This window comes from Macaca fascicularis, chromosome 6 (genome assembly GCF_037993035.2).
Source record: "Macaca fascicularis isolate 582-1 chromosome 6, T2T-MFA8v1.1".
Taxonomy (NCBI): domain Eukaryota; kingdom Metazoa; phylum Chordata; class Mammalia; order Primates; family Cercopithecidae; genus Macaca; species Macaca fascicularis.
In genome coordinates, this window is record NC_088380.1 from 71,362,274 (window position 1) to 71,380,603 (window position 18,330).

Here is an 18,330-nt window from a genome sequence, read left to right on the forward strand (position 1 = left end):
AGAGCATCTCTGGCTTAAGACTAACAGACACATTCTTAAAGAGAACATATGAATATGATGACATCGCACAAGTCTGTGTGGTATCTTCTGCCATTAAAGTGGAAAGCTGAAGGAAATTTCCAATGTTATGCTTTTCATTTAGTTTCACAGAACTGCTTTTTGTCACCTTTGTAAAATGATGACGTCAACAGCGAAGTAAATATGTTACTTCTTTCCTGTAAAATAGTTAAAATATTAAATATTTGTTTTGAAGAGATCTGATTTTATCTTGTAAGTTATGTTCGAAATGAACATGTGTAGATTTTCTACACCTATTTAATTTCATTTCATTTTAGATGACCACTGGACTTTGTTCTCCAAAAGCTGTGTATCTGAGACCATTTGTCCCTAGCCAGTATCTAGAACACAAGTCAGCAAACTTTTTATGTAAGGTACAAGACACTAAATATTTTAGGCTTTGCAGGCCATAAGGTTTCTGTCACAAATACTGAACTCTGCCATTGTACTGCAAGAGCAGCCAGTAGGCAAAAAAAGTACAGTGGTGTACATAAAAAGCAGCAGCTGGACTCAGGAAGCTGAGGCAGGAGAATCACTTGAACCCAGGAGGCGCAGGTGGCAGTAAGCTGAGATCATGCCACTGTACTCTAGCCTAAGCGACAGAGCAAGACTGTCTCAAAAAAAAAAAAAAAAAAAAAAAAAAAAGAGGCAGCTGGACAGATTTGGCCTGCAGGGTATGGTTGGCTGACCTCAATCTAGAAGAAAGAGTTGTTTCTTAGAACTTTGTAACATTTTGTTTAGAAATATTTCAGTTAACTCCAGTTTTCTTCCTAGCTATTCAGTCAGCAGAAAAAGTTTGCTTAAAACAAAGGGGGTAGTCCTCTTATAACCTGGTATTTGTTAACACAGTATAAGCTTTCTAATTGTTTTCAAAATTACTGTAATGGTTTGTGTCTGTATTTGTATATTATACCTACAAACATACATGTCTTTCAGCTACTGAACAGATCAGAATTGGTTTTACTTTTTAGGTTGTTGATTTTTTTCATTAACTATTAACTAAGAATAATACTTATTATAAGCCAAAAATTGCTGGGTTTTTTTCTCATTGATTAAGCCACTTATTTTTATATGGTATATTTAAATAATTTCTATCTTCTGATATGATTTTAAACTCTAAATCATGTGTTACTGTTATAAAACTTTCTACATGTGATCACACTTAGTTATGAGCAAAGCAGTGAGAAAGTTGAGGTGATAAACAACTTTGCAGCATTAATGTAACAAAAAGTAAGTATTTTGTCAGGAAAACAAAAGCTTAGGCTGTTAAATAAAAGCTATTCTATTTTGGTAAGTTGAAATTCAAGAATGTATATATAATTTCTTAAATGTAAGAGTGCATTAAATCAAATACAAAAATTGGTTTTTCAATGCATCATTATTTATTGCCATAACAAATTGTTTGGTCCAAAATGAAAGCTATATTCAGAAGGTTTGCACCTCAAAATTGAGTAATAATTAATGAAATGTCCGTACAAAATAAAGTGCAAGCAGTGTAAAATTGAAGTCTGTCTTTGTTTCAAAATGATTAAGATTGATTAAATGATGAAATAATACTTTATGGCCACTGCACTGGATACTTGGATTGTTTTTCAAGCATCTTCTTATGACTGAATCTTCTGTTTCATTCTGTTTTAAATCTTAAAAGTAATATCATGGTCACTTGGAATCTGCTCTGTACTTTAATTATAGTCTCTTCTGTTATAAACAATAACGTGGACACATATTTTTCATAGTTTTAAGTAAAGATTAGATAATGCCATCTTAGAAAGGATCTGTTTAACCTATATTATAAAAGTTAGATACACAATTTGGTACATTAAATGAAAATGTCATTTGCATATATAGAACCTATTCTGTTTTACATAGTATCATAATAGCTACAGCTACTACAAGAAATGGAAGTCAAACATTTAGTAGGATGCTTAAAGAGTTAGTTTAATAATGTCTTCTTACTTTTCTAGTTAGATAGCAACTATATTTCCCAGACAAGCAAGAAAATATATGGGGCAGTTTTTATAAATTGAAAAGTAGCTAGCACAATCCAACCACGCAAAATTTTTTTGAAATAGCTTGCAATGCTGTGATTCCAAAGTGATCAAGGTACTTGAAGAGCAAAAATGGCTTGAATAGAATGGAAATGTAGGTAAGTGGACAGATAGCATCTGGATTGAATTTGTTACAGGTGGTATATTAGCAAAGAAACAAATAGAAAAGTGAAATGGAAGAAATATACCAATTTCCCATTATTTCATATAAAAAGAATGGCTAATTTACAGATGTTAGCACATGAAGACATTGTTCTAAAGTTTTTTTTCTTATAGTATCTTTGGGTAATACTAGTCAAATAAAATGAGTTGGGAAGTATTTTCTCCTCTTCTGTTTCCTGGAAGAGATTGTTAAGAATTGCTATTATTTCTCCCTTAAGTGTTTGGTAAAATTCATCATTGAAGTTATCTGGGCCTGTAGTTTTCTTTCCTGGAAGGTTTTTAACTTAACCACAAACTCAATTTCCTTAATAAATACAGGTCTGTTTAGGTTTTCTATTTCTTCAGTGAGATTTCTAGTTTGTATCCTATAGGGAATCTGTTTCATCTAAGTTGTTAAATATACAATCCTTGAGTTGGTCATGGTGTTTTCTAGTTAGCCTTTTAATACCTATAGTGTCTGTAGTGTATCCCCTCTTTCATTTCTGACACTGTGAATTTGTATCTTCTGTTTTTCTAGGCAGTGAGCTAGAAGCTTATCTTATTGCTCTAAAAGCATTTTAAATGCACTCAAGATAGTTACGCTAGAAACTGACTTCTTATTCAACACTGAATATGGGTGACTAATTTTTAATTAAGAATGTATTTTGCTTTTTATATCACAGTAATGACTTCTATGTGTTAGTAGTACTACTTCGTTCTGTGTAATACTGGAATACTAGGAGATTATTCTAACTTAGTGAAAAACAAAGTTGGCTTAGATGGAATACGAATTTAACTTCTGAGGGCCGAAGACTTGAATTCTGCTTTTTTTTAAATTCTGCAGAACTATATATCTTCATACAGATCTTCACTGTAGCTTTAGCCAGGTGCTTAGGTGTTTGCAGGTCTACTTGAGAAACCTCTAACCTAGTGTTCCTCTAAGTTAGAATCCCTGGATCTGTATCAAAACCACCTAGTGTACTGTTTAAAATGGCCATTCCTAGGCCTTATTACAGGACCTACTATAACAGAATTGAACACGTGGCCCTGAATCTGCATCTTTAATGAATTCTCCAGGTGAGTCTTACAATGAAGTTATAGAACTACTATTCTGACGTCACAAAGTAGAAAGAGAAAAGTTGGTTTTTAAACCTCAAGATACAAAATAATTAGTCTCTCTCTCTTTTTTTTTTTTTTTTTTTTTTTTTTTGAGATGGAGTCTTACTCTGTCACCTAGGCTGGAGTGCAGTGGCGCAATCTCGGCTCACTGCAACCTCCACCTCTCGGGTTCAAGTGATTGTCATGTTTCCGCCTCCCACGTAGCTGGGACTATAGGCACCTGCCACCAAGCCAGGCTAACTTTTGTATTTTCAGTAGAGGTGAGGTTTCACCGTGTTGGCCAGGCTGGTCTCAAACTCCTGACCTCAGGTGATCCCCCCCGCCTCAGCCTCCCAAAGTGCTGCCATTACAGGCATAAGCTACCGCGCCCAGCCGATTAGTCTTTTGATAAGGGTTCTATAAGGCCTAATCATCTGCATTATTACTAATTTAATTTTATATTGCTTCCTGGCCAGGCACAATGGCTTACACCTCTAATCCCAGCACTTTGAGGGGCCAAAATGGGCAGATCACTTGAGGTCAGGAGTTTGAGACCAGCCTGGCCAATATAGTGAAACCCTGTCTCCATTAAAAACAAAAATTAGCGGCCAGGCACAGTGGCTCACGCCCGTAATCCCAACATTGGGGAAGCCAAGGCAGGCGGATCACAAGGTCTAGAGATAGAGACCATCCTGGCCAACATAGTGAAACTCCGTCTCTACTAAAAATACAAAAATTAGCTGGGCGTGGTGGCGTGTCCCTGTAATCCCAGCTACTTGGGAGGTTGAGGCAGGAGAATCACTTGAACCCGGGAGGCAGAGGTTGCAGTGAGTCAAGATTGTGCCACTGCACTCCAGCCTGGCGACAGAGTGAGACTCCATCTCAAAAAAAAAAGAAAAATTAGCTGGGCATGGCGGTGGGCACCTATAATCCCAGCTACTTGGGAGGTTGAGGCTCGAGAATCACTTGAATCCAGGAGATGGAAGTTGCAGTGAGCTGAGATTGCAACACTGCACTCAAGCCTGGCAAAAGAGTAAGACTCCATCTCAAAAAAACCTCACAAAATTTATATTACTTCCTTTTTCAGTTTTCCCTTGTAAAACTTGTGAAGTCATTACATGTCAGCACCAATTTCATGATTAATAAAAAATATACTCTAGTTGGAATTAAACTCTCATCATCAATGTAGTTAGACCCATGCTATTTATGCCTAATGCCCCTTTTCTCCACTAACTAATATGGCATCTCATTTATAATAAAATATTTTAAGTCTCCTGTTATATTTAAATTGCATCAAATTTAAATTATGTTAACTATAAGACTGGCATGCCAAGCCAAATTATCACAGAAGCTTACATGAACAAGCAATGTTAGTGATAGATGCTTTTTGTTATCCATCAAATAATTACTAAGTTTTCTTTTTTAAAAAAATCAGTGTTTATGGGCACACAATTAAATACCATTTAGAACATCCTTAACTTAGGACCAGGTCACTGGCTTAGTTAAAATATGTTTATATTTGATAGTTTCCAAGGTAAGGTTACCACTGGGGAAATTGTGATAATTAAGTCATACAGTTATATCACTGACCTAACCAGTACATTAAGGATTTCTAAATGTATCTTATTGTGTGTTTAGCGTAAGTGGCCATGCTAATGTTATCAATACCAAACTGCAGACAAGATTAGTTAAGAACTATGCAGAAAACCTGAGCATCCTACCTTTACTTTCTGTACATTCACATTACCATTTTTTTCTTTTCAAAACATCCCTTGCATCAAGTGCTACTTTCTAACAGCTCTTAAGATTCTCTGTTCACCAGAACAAACAACATTAAAGATCATATTGGTTCCCATGTTATATATTCATTACTGATAGCACTTATCAAAGCTAAATGTAGATAATATTCCTTCTTTCCTGACATACTGCTCAGTGGCAAGTACACTTCTCAACCAGCATAGGAAACCTTTCCTTTGGGTCATTTCCCCTCTCAAAAAACTGCTTAAAGGAAATTGGAGCTAAAGAGCTTACCAACAAATAGTCCTACTAGAGTTCAATAAATATACTTTGCTATTAAGTCTAATATACAAATATGATAGAAGTTTGAAAATGGAACCTTATCCCAGTGCTATATTGGCACTCAACAAGGCTAGTGATCACTTCCAAAGGAGTCATGTTATGTTTTGAGTTTGTCTGTGATAAACCTATTGTCTAAACGGATTTATTCTTTAAGAATATACATAAGAGGTTTTCCTCCATTATTTTCACACATCAGATACGTTGTTTGGTTTTTTGAACGAGGGAGGGGACTATCTACAACAAATACTTCATTCATAGCCATAACCCATTTGTATCTTGGGCTTGAGCCCCGGGTCAAATCAGGAATGCTCTTCAGCGCTGCTGCTGAATGATCTGCTCCGGATGTGATTTCTCAGTTGCTCTATAAGTTCAGGATTTTGTTGCTGTATCTGCTGAGCAAACTGCTGTCCCCTGTAGTAAAGAGGCAATGTGGTTTGAATAGGGAATTGCCAGTCACATTTACCCATGCAAAAAGAACTGCAGAAAATGTGGGAGCTACCTAAAGGGGGCTTTTTTCTACAAAAGTTTTAGAGCCACGTCTTTAGTATCTACAAGTTTACCAATGCCTCCATATGGCATTATTACAATGCAGTGTTCTTTATAAGAAACAAAACACCCATGCTAAAAAAAATAAGTACCTCAATTGGGTGAAATCTGCTTCTCTAGTGCTAATGACAAAGAAGCAAAGGGCTAAGAAGTATATGTTTTTATTGCATGTGCTAAAATATAATGCTTTTATACGCAAGTCAATAGTCTCATATAACACCCAGTTTGGGATGCTTTTGGAGGTCACCTAACAAGTAATTTTAAAAACACTAAGAAGTTTAACACAAATTGTAATGTGTGACCCTCTATTGCCAGTGTTAGATATTATTATACGCCATTTCAAGGTCATTCTAAAAACGCAATATTCTAAGTGGATACATGGTTGTGCTGACAAACAACAAATGGTACTGTGGCTTCATATAAAGTGTCCAGCGAGAGCATCAGACACAGATTCAAAAAGCAAAGTTATCTTCACCAATCTGATACAAGTGGAGGCAATATGCTCAAGTAACGAGAAGATGCAAGTAGTTCCTCTAAGTGCTGACAGGCACTGAAAAAGTTTGAATACAAGTTTCCTGAATTGCCTGAACATTAAAGTATGTAACATGTGATTTTAAACTATGTATGTGTACCTAAATTGATATATATTTTAACAGGATATTTGACCCTCATCTGCATCCCTGAGTGGTTTGAAGTCTGCTGAAAAACTTGGATCTTCATTGGGAAAAAATGGGGGATTAGTAGCTTTATATATATATGAGATCACAATTTATTTGGACATACGATTTTTACCGTTTGTCTCCATACCCTCAAAGTACCAGGGCACCAATCCTTGGGACCTTCTGTAAGCAAAGATATAGTATTGATACCTCCACTTAAAAACCAATGACCCTAATTTCACACTGACAATACAATCAAGTAAAATTAAAATTAGGCTGCAAATGAAAAAGATTGACTGTGCTATCGGTTCCTTAGCAAGTCAGTAACCTGTACCTCAGTTTCTCTAGCCATTGGGTAGGGATATAAATTATCTACTTTTGTAATATCTGTCCCTCACCTGCCTTATTGAGATGGTACCAAAAAAGAAAAAGAAGCAAGAGATTCTGCTGGTACCTGAAAGTCCCAAAAAATAAAGCATAATGAATGGGGGGGGGAAAAAAAGGCATAATAAACATGATTCTTTTTCTCAACAGACAGGACTGGCCAAACTATCTAGGTATGGATTCCTGCCCTGCAGTCTAAAAAGTGGTTCTAATTCATGAACTTCTTTCAGATTTAGTAACAGTAAGGAGGCCAAAGTTACTAACGGTAAAAGATAAAAAGAAAGCCCTGACCCCTCACCATAGAGATAAGCTGTAAAACATAAAATACATCTTCGTTATTTCTGTTTTAAATAATACTTACGCTTGGATGAGGCTTGACAGGTCAGTTAGGCCCCCAACTCCAGCAGCAGGTCCCCCAATGGCATTTGTCATCATTCCTGACATTCTAGAGTATACAAGAAATACATCACTGGGATTGGTATATATTCTTAACAAATAGGACAACTGGACGAGGAAAACTTAATAAAATATACCCATGTTATACCAGTAGCTAAGCCAAATGTACGTGGCTTTAAGCTCCAACTGACTGTCATTCAGAACAGTTTCATCATTTTTGAGCTAATGTGCTCAAATTAGGAGCCTGGCAAGTAGAAGGTGGGGGAAGTGTAATAAGCTCTTTCTATATACTTACAGCTGTTGAACTTGAGGGTTCTGCATTAAACTTGCTGCCTGAAATTGAAAAATAGCACCTCCCATTAAAGGCAGTTAATATGTAGGGATCTTTAACAAAGATTTTTTTTTTAGAAGAACGAAAGGTAAACCATGTATGCACTAACATTTTGTAGAGTTTCAGTGTGCTATGCAAAGTAAATGGGAATGTAAAAAGAGAGAAGGTATGAGAAAAAATGGCATTAAGAAGACACAGTGAGGATAAAGAGATTACAAACAACACTGTAAACTGAGGATGTTGACAGCAGTTTACCTCCTACTACTGATCAGACCAATTAAGCCAAAAGGAAAAATAGGAACTTATAGTTAAGGGGTCTCCTACACTTGAGAAGGTCCATTCCAAACGAGCTCTTAAGAGATGTGACTTTGCTCCATGGGGCCCAGCAGTTTCAATGCTTCCCATGCTTACAGTGGCACAGGGGATTATATTTATGTGCACACACACTTTTAAAACATTCTATTTTGAAAGCATGGTAATGCTTTCAAATTTTTTTTTCCCTTCAAATTGGTAATGTCAACAATATTCATGTAAAATTTGAATGTAGTCTAAATCTTTGTAGACAATAGATTTTATTCACAGACTCTCTATGAGGTGTTGGGAAAAGCCACCACTTGCTTCTATTACCAGAAAGATCACTGACTGATTCGTAAGTAATTCAAAACTTTCCTCAAGTCCCAGTCAGGATGGGTGCCTCTGAGCCAACCCATAAGTGCTAAAGGCATTACACAGGAAAAGCGGGATGGATGAGCTATAAACATGAAACGCTGGTTTTGCAATCCCTTTAAACTAGTTCTGCAACAATAGTTCTTCCCCTTCTCCCAGAATCTAGGACCTAGAAGAAATTTAGAATAGATCTCTGGCTTTTCCGGTCACTTTTCAATAAGCAGTCCTCCCGTCACTTTAAGTTCTATAAAATGACCTCCAGTTCAGCAATTAATGTCTCAGTGTAACAACGAAATACATAAAGCTTCATCTATAGGTAAAACTTCTCCCTTCCTAGCATGGGCCTGCTACAGATTGACCAGTTGTAGTAGAAAAGAGGGACCATTGACTGCTCTGTTTCCTATAGTAGGGGTCCCCAACCCCTGGGTCACGGACTGTTAGGAACCAGGCTGCACAGCAGCAAGTTAGCGGTGGGCGAGCAAGCACTACTGCCTGAGCTCCACCTCCTGTCAGATCAGCTGCAGCATCAGATTCTCATAGGAGCAAGAACCCTATTGTGAACTGCGCATGTGAGGGATCTAGGTTGAGTGCTCCTCAAGAGAATCTAACAATTCTCCCCGTCCTGCCTCTACCCCCTACCCCCGGTATGGTCCATGGAAAAATTGTCTTCCATGAAACCAGTCCCTGTTACAAAAAGGTTGGGGACTGCTGTCCTACAGTGCTTTTTTTTTGGAGATGGAGTTTCACTCTGTCACCCAGGCTGGAGTGCAATGGCATGACCTCAGCTCACTGCAGCCTCTGCCTTCCCGGAGTCAAGTGATTCTCCTGCCTCAGCCTCCCAAGTAGCTGGGATTACAGGCGTGCACCACCATGCCCAGCTAATTTTTCTATTTTCAGTAGAGACGGGGTTTCGCCAGGTTGGCCAGGCTGGTCTGGAACTCCTGACCTCAAGTGATCCGCCCATCTCAGCCTCCCAAAGTGCTGGGATTACAGGTGTGAGCCACCACACCAAGGCCTATAGTCCTTCTTTATCCTGTAGTGCTTCCAGTCCTCTTCCCCCAGCTTGCTGATTAAGAGTTGTGGCCCTCCAGGGTGAGGGTTAAATGGAGGGAAAGGTGAAAGGAGCAGCAAAGTTCTTATTTGATGACTGGTATTATCTTACTAGTTTTGCATTGGTGCTCTTTGAGTTTGCAAGGTATTCAAAAACTATGTGGTTCTCTTATGGGGTACTTTCTGGTGTTCTTCAGACACTTCTGCTTTCCCTAGGCCCCTGGAGATTTTTTATCTATTCTTTGAAAAGGGTAATTTACCCTCTGGATGAATGCTATGACTTTCCCTTCAGTCTCAGGTTCTTGGCAGTCCTCCAGAGATTCTCTGTCTTGGGAACCTATCACACTTCCAGGAAAGCCTCTTGGACATATTCAGACACCCTCTCTCACAACTGTGTGTGCTCACCTCTGCTCCACTCTCATCAGTATAGTAACTGCCCAAACCACACAGCTAATTCTGCCACTGGCTTTCCAGCTGAACCATCGGGTAGAAAGTCTCCGTACCAGAAACGCCCTTTCTCAGCGAGGGCTTGAGATGAGAGCAAGCCTCCCTAATTCCTTCATCTAGGGAGCCCTAGAACTCTAATAGCTCTCTCCAAAAATCTTGTTTAAATTTCCATCAACTTTGCCTTTTTTACGAGTCACAAAACATGTTTTTTATCCCCATCTTTTGCAACTCCTACATGGTGGTCTCACACCTTATTTTGGTACATAGCAGCTTGGAGCCTAAGCCAAACCTGAAACTAAAAGAATTCCATTTTTCACATCCTGTTACAATACCATAACCTGAGTCCTGGAATGGGTAACTATGCTTCAAAAAAAAAAAAAATGAAGTCACAAGATCTACAAAATATGTATTTGCTAGCATGGTAAGAAGGCTGAAATTTGATGAGGGAAAAATAAAAACTACCAATTGCTAAAAAGACTTATCCCACTGGGAATGAGTCATCTGTGCATTTCAGTTCAACAGAAGATTTAATGGATGCAAGATACATTTTTTTGAAGGAAACAGAAGATGAATAAAAACGGATTCCTGCCTTCCAAGGGCATATCATATGATAGAATAATTCTCATCCAAAGTATACAGTCACCCCAGGAACTTGATATGCCCTGGGAACATCCTAAACCCACTAAATGAAAGTTACCACATACTGAACCAGAGCATGTATGTTCTCAAAAAGGCCCAGACATTATTTTGTTGGTTTGTAAGAATAGAGGACATACATATGAGATATCAAACTCTAAAGATAAAAACAAGGCAGACAATGCTGAGGGGCAAGCCTAGGGAACCGCAATGGCCAAATACTCAAACTGTAGATGTTAGATATCTTCCTAGGACCACTTTTATGTAAGAGAGTAGTTTTTAACCTTTCATATATTGGCAGATTGCTGTACCAATCTCACGAAAAATAAGATGCTCTCCTGGAAAAACACACATATACACATGTACACAGATTTTTATGTACAAATTTGGGAAAATCCATGAGCTTCCTGAAGTCCATCCATGGCTTTCCCACAGGAGGTACATGGACAAGTTAAGAACGCTGCCATTCAGCCAGAGAGAAAGGCCAGACCACCGACAAAGGAAGCCCATCAGACTAACAGCGGGTCTCTGAGCAGAAACCCTATAAGCCAGAAGAGATTGGGGGCCAATATTCAACGTTCTTAAAAGAATTTCCAACCCAGAATTTCATATCTGGTCACACTAAGCTTCATAAGCAAAGGAGAAATAAGATCCTTTTCAGACAAGCAAATGCTGAGGGAACTCGTTACTAACAGACCTGCCTTACACGAGTTCCTAAAGGAAGCACTAAACATGGAAAGCAAAAACTGTTACCAGCCACTACAAAAGCACACTGAAGTACACAGACTAGGGACACTGTGAAGCAACCATGTAAGTTTGCAAAATAACCAGCTAGCATCATGATGATAGGATCAAATTTACACATAACAATACTAACCTTAAATGTAAATGGGCTAAATGCCCCAATCAAAAGACATAGAATGGCAAGCCAGATAAAAAAACAATATCCATCAGTGAGCTGTATTCAAGAGACCCACTATACATACAAAGACACACATAAGCTCAAAATACAGGGATGAAGGAAAATTTACCAAGCAAATGGAAAACAGAAAAAAGCAGTGGTTACAATCCTAGTTTCCGACAAAACAGACTTTAAATCAAAGAAGATCAAAAAAGACAAAGAAGGAAGCAGAGGTTGTAGTGAGCTGAGATCGTGCCACTGTACTCCAGCCTGGGTGACAGAGCAAAACTCTGTCTCAAGGAAAAAAAAAAAAAGACAAAGAAGGGCATTACATAATGGTAAAGGGTTCAATTCAACAAGAAGGGCTAACTATCTTAAATATATATGCTCCAATACGGGACCACCCAGATTCACAAAGCAAGTACTTCGAGAGCCTCAAAGAGACTAGACGCCCACACAATAATACTGGGAGACTTTAACACTCTGCTGACAATATTAGACAGATCATCAAGACAGAAAACTAACAAAGATATTCAAACCTGAACTCAGCTCTGGATCAAGTGGACCTGATATCTACAGAACTCTCCACCCACCCAAAAACAACAGAATACACATTCTTCTTATCACAACACAGCACTCAATTCACTCAAAACCACACAACTACATGGAAATTGAACAACCTGCTCCTGAATGACTTTGGGTAAATAACGAAATTAAGGCAGAAATCAAGAAGTTCTTTGAAACTAATGAGAACAAAGAAACAATATACCAGAATCTCAGACACAGCTAAAACAGTGTTAAGAAAGAAATTTATAGCACTAAATGCCCAAATCAAAAAGCTAGAAAGATCTCCAGTTGACAACTTAACATCACAACTAAAAGAACTAGAGAAACAAGAACAAACAAACCCCAAAGCTAGCAGAAGACAAGAAATAACCAAGATCAGAGCTGAACTGAAGGAGAGAGAAACACAAAAAACCCTTCAAAAAAAAAAAATCAATGAATCCAGAAGCTAGTTTTTTGAAAAAATTAATAAACTATAGCTAGCTATACTAATGAAAAGAAAAGAGAGAAGATTCAAACAAACACAATAAAAAATGGTAAGGTGGATATTACCACTGACCCCACAGAAACACAAACAACCATCAAAGAATACTATAAACAGTTCTATGCACATAAACTAGAAATTTTACTAATCAATTTCTAGAAGAACTTCATAAATTCCTGGACACATACACCCTCCCAAGACTGAACCAGGAAGAAACTGAATCCCTGAACAAACCAATAATGAGTTCTGAAATTAAGGCACTAATAAATAGCCTACCAACCCAAAAAAAAAAAAAAAAGTCCACGACCAGATGAATTCACAGCTAAATTCTACAATTTAAGAGCTGGTACCATTCCTACAGAAACTATTCTAAAAAATTGAAAAGGAGGATCTCCTCCCTAACTCATTCTATGAGGCCAACATCAACCTGATACCAAAACCTGGCAGAGATATAACAACAAAAAAGAAAACTTCAGGCCAGTATCCTTGATGAACATTGATACAAAAATCCTCAGCAAAATACTGGCAAAACAAATCCAAGCAGCATATCAAAAAGCTTATCCACCACAATCAAGGAGGCTTCATCCCCAAGATGCAAGGCTATTTCTACATATGCAAATCAATAAATGTGATTCATCTCATAAACAGAACTAAAGACAAAAACCCCATGATTATCTCAATAGACGCAGAAAAGGCCTTCAATAAAATTCAACATCCTTTCATGTAAAAAATTCTCAATAAACTAGATATCAAAGGAACACACCTCAAAATAATAAAAGCCATATATGACAATATCATACTGAATGAGCAAAAGCTGAAAGTGTTCCCCTTGGAAACCAGCACAAGACGAGAATATCCTCTCTCACCATTCCTATTCAACATATTAATAGTATTGGAAGTTTTGGGCAGGGAAATCAAGCATGATAAAGAAATAAAGGGTATTCAAATAGGAAGAGAGGAAGGCAAACTATCCCTATATGCAGATGACATGATCCTTTATCTAGAAAACCCTATTGTCTCAGTGGAGAAGTTTCTTAAGCTGATAAGCAACTTCAGCACAGTCTTAGGATACAAAATTAATGTGCAAAAATCGCTAGCATTCCTACATACCAACAGGTAAGTCAAAAGTCAAATCACAAATGAACTCCCATTCACAATTGCCACAAAAAGAATAAGATACCTAGGAATACAGCTAACAGGCGAAGTGAAGGAACTCTTCAAGGAGAACTACAAACCGCTGCTCAAGGAAATAAGAGAGGACAGAAACAACTGGAAAAACATTCCATGCTCATGGATAAGAAGAATCAATATCATGAAAATGGCCATATTGCCCAAAGTAATTTACAGACTCAATGCTATTCCCATAAAACTACCCTTAACATTCTTCACAGAATTAGAAAAAACTATTTTAAAATTCATATGGAAGCAAAAAAGAGCCCAAAGAGCCAAGGCAATCCTAAGCGAAAAGAACAAAGCTGAGGCATCACGCTACCCAATTTCAAACTATATTACAGGGCTACAATAACCAAAACAGTGTGGTACTGGTACAAGAACAGACACACAGACCAGTGGAACAGAACAGAGAACCCAAAAATAAGACTGCACACCCACAACCATCTGATCTTTGACAAACCTGGCAAAAGCAATGGGGAAAGGATTCCCTATTAAATAAGTGGTGCCGAGAGAACTGGCTAGCCAAATGGAGAAAATTGAAACTGGACCCCTTTGCTATACTATATATATACAAAAATCAACTCAATATGGATTCAAGACTTAAATGTACAACCCAAAAATTATAAAAACTCTATAAACCTAGGCAATATCATTCAGGACATAGGCACAGGCAAAGATTTCATGATGAAGATGCCAGAAGCAATTGCAACAAAAGAAAAAATTGACAAATGGGATCTAATTAAACTAAAGAGTTTCTTTTCCACACCAAAAGAAACAATCAACACAGTAAACAGACAATCTACAGAATGGGAGAACACTTTTGCAATCTATCTATCTGACAAAGGTCTAATATACTGTATCTATAAACAAACAAATTTACAAGAAAAAAACAAACAACCCCATTATAAAGTGGGCAAAGGAAATGAACAGACACTTCTCAAAATAAGACATATATGTGGCCAATAAACATGAAAAAACAGCTCAACATCATTGATCATTAGAGAAATGCAAATCAAAACCACAATGAGATACCATCCCACACAAGTCAGAACAACTACTATTAAAAACTCAAAAATAGGCCAGGTGTGGTGGCTCCTGCCTGTAATCCCAGCACTTGGGGAGGCTGAGGTGGGCGGATCACCGGAGGTCAGGAGTTTGACCAGCCTGGTCAACATGGTGAAACTCCATCTCTACTGAAAATACAAGAATTAGCCAGGTGTGGTTGTGGGTACCTATAATCCCAGCTACTCAGGAGGCTGAGGCAGGAGATTTGCTTGAACGTAGGAGGTGGAGGCTGCAGTGAGCCAAGATCCCACCATTGTACTCCAGACTGGGTGATGAGAGTGAAACTCCGTCTCAAAAAAAAACAAACAACAACAACAACAACAACAAAAACAGATGCTGGTGAAGTTGTGGAGAAAAAGGAATGCTTTAATACTGTTGGTGGAAATGTAAATTAGTTCAACCATTGTGGAAGACAGTGTGGTGATTCCTCAAAGACCTAGAAGCAGAAATACCATTCGACCCAGCAATCCCATTACTGGGTATACACCCGAAGGAACAGAAATCATTCTAACAGAACAAATACACATGCATACGTATGTTCACTGCAGCACTATTCACAATAGCAAAGACATGGAATCAACCCAAATGCCCATCAATGATAGACTGGATAAAGGCAATGCGGTACATACACACCATGGAATACTATGCAGCCATAACAAGAAACAAGATCACGTCTCTCGCAGGGACATGGATGGAGCTGGAGGCCATTTTACCATTTTACTTCACAAAGTAACACAGGAAAAGAAAACCAAATAACACATGTTCTCACTTACAAGTGGGAGCCAAATGATGAGAACACAATGACACACGTAAGGGAACAACACACACTGGGCCTGTTGGAGGGCAGGGGATGGGAGGAGAGAAAGGACCAGGAAGAATAGCTAATGGATGCTGGGCTTACTACCTGGGTAATGGAAGGATCTGTGCAGCAAACTACCACGGCACACATTTTACCTATGTAACAAACTTGCACATCCCACACAAGTACCCCTGCACTTTGAAATAAAAGTTGGAAATTTAAAAAAAAAAACCCTGCTATAGCCTTATATCAACACTCCACTACAACTACAACCACAAAATCTCACTTACTTGTTTCTAAAAAAAAAATTGCATAGCTACATAGCTCTAAGGAAAACAAGGCCAGTAGAGGCAGAAAAGAAAGTATACTTACCATACTAATGAAGGCTGGATTGTTTATCAAGCTAGCCATGTCAAAGCTCAGTCCAGTTCCTGTCTGTAAAACAATTATATCTGAGAATCAGTCCAACAACTACAATTACAATAACTTGTGAGTGACAGAAAATACTTCACTCATTTGGCATTAACAACTTACAGGACTGGATACCTCTCTTAACTTCTGTTCTGCTATTTTCAGATTTGACTTATAGGAATCATTTTCAGGGTCAAGATCTAATGCCTTTTGATAACTTGTAACTGCTTCTTCAAATTTATTCATGGCAGTGAGGGCCAGCCTGAAGGGAATACAGAGTACAAGAATATGAGATACATGATTAAAGAACATCAGGAAATCACAAACATCGTCAAACGTCTGTCTTTCTTGGTATTCAATTCTAATCCAGATTACACTTAATTTATTCACTGTACTATGGCTCACAGGAGTAAAATTCCCTCCAACTTAAGATTCTATACATTTGAACTCTCGCCATTCTGCTTGCTGACAACCTGGTTGTCCTATAGATCGTGAATTTAATGCTAGAGATTATCTTACTTATTCTAGCATTTTTTAAGCCTAATATGTAAAATAATTTGCTTTATAAATGCCTAGAGTAAGTTCCAAAAGATGTGAGCTGACAATCCTGTGGTCACAAAAATCCATGATGCTAACACCATTTTTAAGGACTCTAAACTGTATTTGTGCTTCAAAATAGCCCACATGCTTTCTTCTTCCTAACAGAGCAACAATACATATCAATTTGCCATTAGGAAAACAGGCTGTAGTTATCAGATAACTATTCCTGATCAAAAGAGGTAGGTAAAATTAGCATCCTTTACAACTCAAATGACAAATTATACCAGGCACAAGTCAAAGAGTTATTAAATTTTAATGTTCATATTTACCTAGTTATAATTCACTTATTGAAAAATTATTACAGAACTAAACAATAACTGTATATATGGTGAGATGGTATTAGGGGTTTCTGTTTGTTATAGGTTTGTTTTAAACAAATTACTATTTTCTTTTCTCTTTTTCTCTTTATCGGAACCTAATTCATTTTCTACCAGTCAACCATGTATGATACTTTATCAGAGTCCCCAGTTAATCAAAAGTCAGTAACTATTTATTGAAACTCTATGATATATAAGAATATTATTAAAATAATATCTAAAGATACAGAGGATCCTGGCTATGCGCAGTGGCCCATGTCTCTAATCCCAGCAGCACTTTGGGAAGCCAAGGTGGGTGGATCACTTGAGGTCAGGAGTTTGAGACCAGCCTGGCCAATATGGTGAAACCCTGTCTCTACTAAAACTACAAAAATTAGCCAGGCATGGTGGCAGATGCCTGTAATCCCAGCTACTAGGGAGGCTGAGGCAAGAGAATTGCTTGAACCCAGGAGGTGGAGGTTGCAGTGGGCCAATTTAGAGCCATTGCATTCCAACCTGGGTGACAGACTGAGACTCTGTCTCAAAAAAAAAAAAAAAAGTGTCTAAAGATACCAAGGATTCCACAATGAAAAAGATAAAGTTCCTAGCCCAGGCATAGCGGCTCATGCCTATAATCCCAGCACTTTGGGAAACTGAGGCAGGTGGATCACTTAAGGTCAGGAGTTTGAGACAGGCCTGACAAACATGGTGAAACCCTGTCTCTACTAAATACAAAAAATTAGCCAGGCATGGTGGCACATGCCTGTAATCCCAGCTTCTTGGGAGACTGAGGCAGCAGAATTGCTTGAACCCAGGAGGTGGATGTTGCTCTGAGCCAAGATTGCACCATTGCACTCCAGCCTGGAAAACAAGAGTGAAACTCTATCTCAAAAAAAAAAAAAAAGATAAAGTTTCCTGACTTTAAGAAAATTTCATTCTACCTGGGGAAGACAGGCAACCAGGCAACAAGCAAGAAAATAAAAAGGGCAATATTGAAGAGAATGAATAGGAGAGCTGCTCAAAAAGTAGCCACATTGGAAAGATCTCAGGGATGTAAAGAAAGTAGTCATGAAAATATGGGAGGAGCATTATAGTGGAAACAGCAGTAAACAGAAAGGTCCTGAGAAAGATGCAAGCTTGGTATTCTTAAGGTACAGGACAAGGGCTGATGAGGAGGGAACACAGAAAACAAAGCACAGAGAGATGATGTCAGAGAACAGTTGGGTGCCAGATGATACAGGTCCATTGCTTGGAGTTTGAACTTTATTCTGGTTGCAATGGAGTCACGTGATATAATTTGTGCTTTTGAAAGCTCACTCTGGCTTCTACGTAGAGGATCTACATGGGCAGAAGTGTAGAAAGGAGGCAGAGAGATCAGTTAGGAAGCTATTGCAGTAGCTTAGGTAAGAGATGTAGTTTGGACTAGGGCTATATGCAAGATAGTGATCAACACTTGGATTCAAGATATATATGGAAACTAAAATTGACAGGACTTGCTG

The 18,330-nt window shown here is 38.1% G+C and overlaps 2 protein-coding genes across 11 annotated transcripts in view; one reads left to right on the forward strand and one right to left on the reverse strand.

Annotated features, from left to right (window-relative positions):
- TRAPPC13 (trafficking protein particle complex subunit 13) overlaps positions 1–1,618 on the forward strand; it is a 41,424-nt gene extending 39,806 nt beyond the window's left edge. For 4 of the 7 annotated variants that reach the window (XM_005557025.5, XM_005557026.5, XM_005557027.5 and 1 more), the window contains one exon: positions 3–1,558. In XM_005557025.5, coding sequence (XP_005557082.1) covers positions 3–110 — 108 coding nt within the window. In that variant the 3' untranslated portion in view covers positions 111–1,558. Of the gene's footprint in view, positions 1–2 lie in introns of all 7 variants that reach the window. The other 3 variants (XM_005557024.5, XM_073993533.1, XM_073993534.1) reach the window with 1 other exon arrangement.
- SGTB (small glutamine rich tetratricopeptide repeat co-chaperone beta) overlaps positions 1,417–18,330 on the reverse strand; it is a 78,013-nt gene continuing 61,099 nt past the window's right edge. For 2 of the 4 annotated variants that reach the window (XM_045393787.3, XM_045393786.3), the window contains exons 7-11: positions 16,059–16,197; positions 15,897–15,959; positions 7,704–7,741; positions 7,374–7,457; positions 4,424–5,834 (exon numbers count right to left, since the gene is read on the reverse strand). In XM_045393787.3, the coding sequence (XP_045249722.1) occupies positions 5,723–5,834; positions 7,374–7,457; positions 7,704–7,741; positions 15,897–15,959; positions 16,059–16,197 (436 nt within the window). In that variant the 3' untranslated portion in view covers positions 4,424–5,722. Of the gene's footprint in view, positions 5,835–7,373; positions 7,458–7,703; positions 7,742–15,896; positions 15,960–16,058; positions 16,198–18,330 lie in introns of all 4 variants that reach the window. The other 2 variants (XM_045393785.3, XM_045393788.3) reach the window with 2 other exon arrangements.